The 9279-nt window shown below is 40.7% G+C and overlaps 2 protein-coding genes across 2 annotated transcripts; one reads left to right on the forward strand and one right to left on the reverse strand.

Annotated features, from left to right (window-relative positions):
• The first annotated feature begins 583 nt into the window (after nucleotides 1-583).
• Nucleotides 584-7610, forward strand: LOC146503402 (putative cartilage matrix-associated protein). Its single transcript, XM_085131681.1, has 5 exons — nucleotides 584-723; nucleotides 1510-1569; nucleotides 1662-1754; nucleotides 4061-4159; nucleotides 7260-7610. Exons 1-5 carry the CDS (start codon nucleotides 666-668, stop codon nucleotides 7346-7348), a joined length of 399 nt encoding a protein of 132 aa, XP_084987807.1. The 5' UTR covers nucleotides 584-665; the 3' UTR covers nucleotides 7349-7610.
• Nucleotides 7611-8414: 804 nt separating this feature from the next.
• LOC146503403 (protein MCM10 homolog) lies at nucleotides 8415-9212 on the reverse strand. Its single transcript, XM_085184009.1, has 4 exons — nucleotides 8988-9212; nucleotides 8743-8888; nucleotides 8596-8638; nucleotides 8415-8504 (listed from the first exon to the last, which is right to left on the reverse strand). The coding sequence occupies exons 1-4, from the start codon at nucleotides 9126-9128 to the stop codon at nucleotides 8421-8423; spliced, it is 414 nt and encodes a 137-aa protein (XP_085040135.1). The 5' UTR covers nucleotides 9129-9212; the 3' UTR covers nucleotides 8415-8420.
• Between the last annotated feature and the right edge of the window lie 67 nt (nucleotides 9213-9279).

Genomic DNA, 9279 nt, shown 5'->3' on the forward strand with positions numbered 1-9279 from the left:
CACAAAGTGGGCAAAACAGAAGTAGGTTTCATAATTTAATTCAGAGAAAAAAAAGGATTTACCCACAAAATGCAAGGACTGAATATGCATTATGTGCAAAAAACTTTCAGGCACTTCAGAAACTTGCACTGTTGTCCATCGGGAAGGCTTGTGATTGGTTCCAGCAGGCTGACGTGTCTTAAATAACTGTCTTCAGTGAGGGGAAAGTTGCCTCCTGCAGCAGATCTGTACTTTAATGTGCAAAAATGACAACAACACTGCCTGCCAACTACGTTAAAAAACCTGTGAAAATGGTATGAGGAGTTTAGTTCAGTTTTAAATGCAATGATGGTCACATCAAAAAAGGATTATGATTTTAATTTTCATTTTGTATTAAAAGTATTTTTTAATCTTGATTTCTATTTAGCTGTCCTCTTCTTTTTAGTTCATCTCTCCTCTTTCCCTCCTTGCTTTCTCCGTCATCTCCTCCCCTGGGGAACTGAAATTCCAGCATCTTCCCTCCCTCTGTAAAGCTTCACCACCTCCTTTCTCCTCCCACTCTCTTCCTCCCTCCACACCTCTCTCTCATCTTCCACCATCCCTGCTTCATCCTTCTATCCTCACTCACTTGAACTCTGTTAGGTGTGCTGTGAAGTCCAGTGGAGCTTCTGCCTTTTACCTTCAAGATGTCCTGGGCTCGAGTCTTTGTCCTGTCTGTTCTCACCACCCTCTTTGTCATTACCTGTGAGTACCTTGTCTTGGTAGGTGGGGAAAAGAGTGGGGGGAGTGGAAGAGTAACTTTTGGATTCAACATCTTCAGGGTAGAAAAAACAAGAGTAGCTTTGACGGTACAAAGTACTGATGCATTGTGTTGGGTTGACTGGGGAACAATTTTAAAATATTAAAAATATATATTTTTAATGTATTTTTATTTCTATTTATTTTTTATTTTTTAATATTTTCTCAGTTGGGACAGGCAAGTATGTATGGTTAAATGCTTAGGTTTGGCACCCAAGGTAAAAAAAAAAAAGAAGTTTTCTTCCGTTTGGCCCCTTTGTGATGGCTGAGGACACAGTGAGGCATGAGTTTTATGAGACCAATCACTGAAAAATGTGGTGTGGCTTAGATGCTTATAATAAGAAACTGATCTAATCGGAAGCAAGCTACACTAAACTACAGCACAGAGTAGCTACAGCACAAATTTTGATTCAAAATCTACATAGTTTGTTTTTTTACACTCAGTGCTGCACAAAACTGCCTCATGGAAACATTTATATTTTTTATATGTCAGGTCCTTTGTTAGTTTTGTGCCCCCGGCTATCCACCAGTAAGCTTTTTTTCAAGGAGTACTCACAGTGGAGGGGCTGTATTTGAAGCTGTATTTAAAGATTTGCAGTTAACGACTTAGAGAATGAAAAGCTCTTCCACATGAGGTGAATATATATATATATGTATATATATATATATATATATATATATGTGTATATATATATGTATATGAGATAAAATATTTTTTTCCCTCACTTTTAGTTTTCAGCCTGGTGGAAGGTGCAGCAGTACGGGATGACTCAAAAGCATCAGATGCTAAAGGTATGACTTTTTATCCTTCAAGCAACTTCCAGTAAATTATTCTTTACATTTCTGCTGATGCAGCTGTGAACCTTATGACCTCTGACCTTTAGGTGCTGCACAGCAGGTTTTTATGCCCGAGTCAGACGCCTCCAACTTTTTCAAACGCCGCAATCGGCGCTCAGTCCGATACTACGAGTTCCTAGGTATGCTGCACACCATATATTTTACACATCCACTTTAAAACAAAGGCTAGCCACCAAGAGGAAATTGTTTAGGGCTGTCTGCATGTTGTTTTGTAGTCATTTTGGAGGAAGAATGGCTATTTCTGAAAAGCTGGAGAATTGACTGCCTTTGCGCTGTTTGGCTGGTGTGGTCTGGGAGTGGGGAGTGTGTTGATTTATATTCAGTGCTACATGTGGTTTAGTTCTCCTCGGCCCTGCTTGAGTCGCTGATGTGGCCACACTCAATTATGGCGTGTTCGGCCTTCCATAGATATTCTTTATGTGACTGTTGGCTTATTCGTTTGTGGTTGGGATCGGAGATGAAACAGTTTGTTTTGGCTGCAAGCTGGGACACTTAAAGAGAGTGGTACAAACTCAGGCAGGTGTTCCATGCAGAAGCATCTTTCAAATCTGGGTCTCTCACAGACACACACACACACAAACTGGAGGCTGCAGAAGGAGTCACAGGGTACTCTGGAGCAGGCTCATTCTCTAAGTTTCTTGGTACAGTAAGCCCATTCTTTCATTCTGAGAATTAGTACAATAAACATCATTCACACACCTTAAAACTAACTCAACAGAAACACACACACATTCACTTGCACAAAAGCTCTGAAACCATCAGTCCAACCCAGAAGTTTTTCTTTGCTGATTTATGTTTTTACTGGAAAAAACTATCAGAGAAGTATGCATGTCCCTGGGCAGACCTCCAGAGACAGGCTGTTTTTCATGACACTGTTTCCCACCCATCGTAGCAGTAACAGACAAACAACCTTTTCTTGGGAAAAAGGTTGATATTGTTACTTGCCAGGTTAGTCAATTTGAACCGTAGTCAGCTATGTGTGTGTGTGTGTAAAGGACTTTTCTTTGGAGAGAAAAGTAAAGGTGGATGCACAACAACCAATTACAGAGGAACGATTTTATTGAAAGGACGAAGTCTCTGTGCTCAAAATTACTTAAAAGGCAAAATCTATTGTTTTATGTATAATATTTCCAACAGATGTTGGATGACTGCTTAACCTACTATGACCAGAGCAGCTGTCTGTAGCATCTACTATTCTTTTCCCTTTCCCCATTTTTGTTTTCCATTTTTAAATCTGTTAGAGAATACAAGAGGACATTAGACTTTGTTGTCTTAGCGGTATGTTTTTCATGCTGGAATATCCAGCCATGACCCATCTTCATTTTTCTGGCTGAGGGAAGAAGACTCTTATCCAAGATTTTACTGTACATGGCCCCATCCATTGGCACCTCAACCACCACCATCAAAGCATAATAATCCACCTCCGTGCTTGACTTTAGGTCATACTCAGCATTTTCCCTCTCACAGATATGGCAGGTGGAGCTAATGCCAAAGAGCTCGATTTTGGTTTCATCTGACCACAGCACTTTTCCCAAAACTTTCTCTGAAAATTTTAGATGTTCACTGGCAAACTTAACAAAGGCCTTTATCTGTACCTTCTTGAGCTGGGCGCACTGCAAGATTTCAGTCCATTATGGTGTAGTGTGTTACCAATGGTGTTTTTTGTGACTGGTCCCAACTGCCTTCAGATCTTTTGGAAGCTCCCCCATATAGTTTTATGCTGATCCACAAACTTTCTAATGATCATCTTCACCCAAAGTAGGATTTTGCATGGAGCTCCAGACCAAGAGTGACTGATGACCATTTATATTTCGTCCATCTCCAAATAATCACACAAACAGTTGTCACCTTTTCATCAAGCTTTTTGCTGATGGTCTTGTAGCCCATTGCAGCCTTTTGCAGGTCCATGTCCCTTAACAGCTTTTTGTCTTGCACATGTTGGTGGAGAAGGAATTGATTGTGTGGACAGGTGTAATTGATTGACTGATTGTGGTCTATTTGGCAAATGGGCAAGCAGCAGCCTATCGGTGTCTCTCCATTAAAATGGAACTACTAAAAAGGTCTCTTCATTTCTTCTTAAGTGAGAAAACTTCAAATACAAATTCAGCAAGGCATCAAATATAATTATTTCCCACACTGCAGCTACGGTTGACCTACAGGCACTATGTATGGATTAGAAGTCTTATCGAATCCATAAAGAGCCTGCCCTGTACCTGTACCTGTGATAATGTTCACACAATATTTCAGATGTTTATCCCAATTAGAAGGTAAATAATGGAATAAAATGATTAATCAAAAATGAATAAAAAAGAAAGGTTACAGTAGAATCAGACCATGGAAGTAAAAACTACTAAAACAGTTTTGAACATGTGATAAAATACAACCTTCTATTTTATGAGCAAATAACTCTTCTTATCACCAACAGCTGAGCAGAGGGTGAAAAGGGCAGCCGATGAGCGCAGGAGGGAGTACAATGAGGAACAAAGGAACGAATATGAGAACTATGTTGAGGAGGACCGAGACGGTAAGACCTGAATTCACCTGGTTTCTTTAAAGCAGGTTCCTGTGCTCTCCGATTTAACACCATGAAACAAAAATTAAGTTACAGCATCTGGCGATTCTATGACTCCTACTATTAGATATGTTCCCTCAAGTCTACATTTTGCTGAGATTGCACAACAGCACATCAAATTAGGAAATACACAGCAGGGGAAAACATTTTCCTATTATCCTGTTTATAGCGCTAATGAAAACAGGAAAGGAATTTTCAATTAAATACCAAATGCTTACTTAAAGTCATTGTTTCTGTGTGCTGAAGGTGAAATCATCAAAACACCTCAAGTAAAAAAAATGCAAGAACAAATAATCATGAATCATTGTCACTGATTTAACAGAAATAGTAATGGAAACATCAATCTGCTTTGAGACCCCTAATGAAGCACTATAACAGAAAAGATAGGCGATATTGCAACAGCCAACTTGAGCTCACTCTTACAGGAAACTGACAATTACTTGATTGTCAGTCACCATGAGAGGCCTCAGTCGAGACAACACTGAGGGACAAAGATTAAGTTTGGATCTTCTGGCACCCACGAGCCGTTGAACCACAGCACAGTGCCTGAGACTCCACACCAAATCAAAGTGTCTATTTGTGGTTGATCCCAAGCTGACAATCTTCCCTGTGGTCGTCTGTCACTTGTGATATAGCTGCATTCACAGTTTCTAAACTAAGAACTGCTAACCATAAAGATGGGACTGGGTTTTATTTGTAAGAGACGGTGTTTGCGTGGTTTGGGTCAACAAGTTCTAAAGATAAACAAGGTCTCAACCGAATGCCAACACAGAATTCGTATTTTCATGTCTCGGTCCATTTTTAACACTTTATGCTGCATTTAAAATCAAGTTGGTGAACCATAAAGAATGGAAGAAATATTGTGATACCAAACTTTGAATAATACCTGAATTACTCTGAAGTGAGCACATACATTGCTTTGCTATGGGGCCAACAAATTCTCTATACTGTGCAAAAGATGAGCTATAGTTAATTATATTATTATTATCAAGTTAGTGTGATTTACTTTTCGCAGCAAGGGTTTCATAAAATTTCACTTTTTGATAGATTTATTGTTAGCTTCTGAAAGTAGTTGAGATTATAGTTATTATAGAAGAATCAATTGCCTAACTCAGGAATGCAACTTAGCATAAATGTTTTTTACCCCTCACCCATATTAAATGGTAAATGGCCTGCATTTGTATAGCACTTTTCTAGTCCTTAAGGACCCCAAAGCGCTTTACACTACATTCAGTCATTCACCCATTCACACACTGGTGATGGCAGCTACATTGTAGCCACAGCTGCCCTGGGGCGCACTGACAGAGGCGAGGCTGCCAGACACAGGCGCCACCGGGCCCTCTGACCACCACCAGCAGCAAATATGGGGTTAGTACCTTGCCCAAGGATATTTAGGAGGCAGCCTGGGATCGAACCACTGACCTTCTGATTAGTGGCTGACCTGCTCTGCACCCACAAGCTGATAGCGTATTGTTGTAGTCGTTGTGGGTGGGCGGTGTCTACTCCCAAATTTGTTAATGCAATAACTTGAGAGCAAGCCATCATTGGAGCTTCAAACTGATACCATAGGTGCACCTAGCATACTAAAATCTCAGCTGAGTTTAAGAGGTCAGGTTTTCTGAAAATCTTGGGAATGTGGTAACTGGGAAACAAAGCAATGTAGGATTTTGAAAATTCATACCACAGGCGCATCTACTAGGAGGCTAAGGCATAGCAGTCACCAGTATTTGTCCTCACTGTAAATAGGGTCTGTAAAAACTCAGCTTTGCTAACACTAGCCTAGCTAGCTAAGACTTTAAGGCTCTGCTAATAATAAAAAGCATCATACTTTAGAGTCACGTTTCAGGCTATGTATGGAATATTTCAGTTCTTTTTGTATATGCTAATAGACAGTGGATAGATTGAAACAACCTCCTCTTTATATGACCCACTACAGTCACCTCCACCTGATAGCATCTACTCATCTGTTTTGTTTGATGAACTGCTTCCCGCCAGTACAAAAATAAAATGAGGTGTAAGAGTGAGGATTAAAGTACAGCATTAAAATTGTATGTTGGAAAAAGTTTGTACAGTACTCTGATAAGTCTTGAGCCACCTCACAAAATAGGAAACAGGTGTAACAAATTATTGAACATGTAAAGGAAATGCGCTTTATAGAAGGTAAAAACAGTTTGTCTAACAATTCTAACAGGCTTAAAAATCAATATTTAATGTGACCACCTTTATTCTTTAGTTTAGCCTGAACTCTCTTTGCCAGCTTTCCTGTAACGTCTTATAGTAGTCTTCGGAAATAGTTCTCCAGGCATGTTAAAAGATCTTCCAAAGCTCTGTTTTTGGATGTTGGCTGCCTCTTGTTCCATTTGCTGTCAAGATTATCCCACACTGCTTCATTATTGTCAAAGTCTGAGCTCTGGGAAGGCCAGTTATGATTGATTGTGTTCCCCCATGTAAAATGCAGCCACAAACCATGACTCTGCTGCCATCGTCTTTTACAAATGACTGTTACATATCTCTCCTGACAACAATCCAATTTGGTTTCATTTATATAGCATTAATCACAGCAACAATCACCTCAAGGTGCTTTATATTATAAGTTAAAGACCCTACAACGATAGAGAAATGCCAACAATCAAAGAACCCCGTACGAGTAAGCACTTGGTGACAGTGGGAAGGAAAATCTCCCTTTTAACAGGAAGAACCTTCTGTCAGAGTTGGGACTCAGAGAGGAGATCCAGATCCAGTTTGCAGTCTAAATTCTACAGACCTGTTGCATCTGATTTTCTTGCTCCAGTTGTTGTGTATTCCTTCATCAGTCTTTTCCTTCCACAACACCCATGCCAGGCTACAATGTTCCCTATTGTTTTATGGTGTCAATCGCTAGTTTCAAACTTAGCATCATTTATGATTTGTAAATTACAGTAGAGCAGGAATACAACGTGATTATGAATACTGTGCTGTCACAGTGGCTTTCAACTTATTTTACATATAGTTTGTTATATGCTTGCTTATTGCATTGCCTTAATTATGATTTTCTTTCTTTTTCCATCTACAGAGGTTAATGAGAGGTCAAGAGAGACAAATGAGCAGTTCCGTGAGTTTCATTACGATGGTCTCTCTCCTCGCTACTACTGGTTCCACTAAGCATCCTCAATCGCAGAGAGCTGGGCAACAGCAGCTCTCACTGTCACAACCTTTACCCCGTACTGAAGGTGACAGCCCGACTCTGTCTGAGCGCAAGTCGTTTCTGTATTTGTCCCACTTTAATCTACACCTTTTTCTCAGTCTTATTTCTGTATACAACTTAAAGAGTGCAATATATGTCTTCATTGTTAAGCTGTAAAGATCAACTTTTGTATTGTTAGGCAGAAATTTTGCATGCTTTTTGGGGGTTTTTATATGAACATTGAAGCTATATATGTCGTTTCAGCCTGACGTGCTGTATTAGCGGCAAGGAACCAACCTTTTATACACAAATGGTTTTGCCAGATAAGAGTTGTAGCTTAATTTTTCCAACAAACTGTCCTTCATATCCAAGTCACAATGACAAATAAAGATGAATTTCCAATGATGTGCTTTTCCTCACACTTCCACTGTCTGGTATTTTGAGTTTTACTTAAAGGGAGGAAGGCGGTTTGGAATAAAAGATGAGGTGAGCTGCAGAAATCATCAGCCTGAAATGGATCCCACATTCCAGAGTGGAAATATTAGACACAAAGGGCTCAGTGAAGAGAAAGAAGGGGGGGGGACAAGCAGCGACGGGATAGCGAGCAAAAATAAAGCCTCACAATGATGTGGCATGGCACTCTGCACTTGGTAATCACACAGCTTCAACCCCAGAAAAGCTTATTTTATCTCTATACTGTGATTCCACCTCAGACCTTTAAAGCCATGTGGATTGGCTCAAAGAATTGAGTAAGTGCCACCTGGCTCCGCCTGGCACCAACATATGGAGTGTGTTAAGAGGGCGTTTCTGTGCCAATATAGGTGAGCACATAAATCCCCCCAAAATCCTTCTCCTGTAGGGAAAAACAGTCTGTACATATAAAATCTTTAATCAGCTTTAATCAGCCAATTTGCAGCACATCTGGTATCACCACAGACACTCAAGAGCTACATAATGTCAAAATTTAAAAACAGAACTGACACTAATGAAAGCCTGGTAAAACCTTAAATTACATACATAAAAGTCTATAGGTTGCTCCCTCAATATAAATCACTTCATGCTGTTGAGGAATTTGGCATGCTCCTCTCCTCGAGGCAGGAGGAGCTCTCCACCAAGCTTAGGGCCAGTTTTCTCCTGCAATGAAACGTCAAGTGTGTGATCAGTCTACTTTGTTTCAATCAAATGTTGCTTTAAACTTTTAAATTGGTAATCTGTAACAGCTTACCTTCAACATCCCATCTCGTTCCCATTTAAACAGACCGCAGTTGCTGAAAAGGCAAAATGACTAATGATTGGCGAGTCCCAGTCCCACTACAGTGTACACATCATTTCAGTGTTTCTGCCAGGCCTTGTCGGAAAGCCACTGTCTTACCTGCAGTGTTTGTGTGGCAGTCTGTCCAGAGCAATGGCTCTCTGTCCACAAGGACATTTAAAGAAGCGTTTCATTGCCTCGTGCCACCGCAGATCATGGTTCTCCTCTACACAACGATCCGCCGGCTTGAAGTAGGTGTAACTACACTGGAACCAGAGAGAGTAACAACGGTTTACTTCAGTGACTTCTGATAGACAACCACAGCACACCTGGGTCAGCGGTGAATTCAACTTCTGGCTCAGTACCTTTTTACAGGTGACAGCCCGACACTTCATCTCTCTGATGTTCCTCATCTTCTCCTCCATCTGCTCCTTCTTCACCAGAACATTGAAGTAGCGCTCTTGTAGCTGGTACTCCGCCTGAAAGAGAAAGAGAGAGCTATTCATTAAGAAATATACAGTGGGGCGAAAAAAGGTTATTGGCTACCATGCTGAATTTGTAAGCTTGCTCATTTCCAAAGAAATTAACCTTCTAATTTTTAACTGGCCGCACGCTCATGGGGGGGGGGGGGGGGGGGGGGGGGGGGGGGGGGGGGGG

The sequence above is a fragment of the Neolamprologus multifasciatus genome, chromosome 14 (genome assembly GCF_963576455.1).
Source record: "Neolamprologus multifasciatus chromosome 14, fNeoMul1.2, whole genome shotgun sequence".
Lineage (NCBI taxonomy): Eukaryota > Metazoa > Chordata > Actinopteri > Cichliformes > Cichlidae > Neolamprologus > Neolamprologus multifasciatus.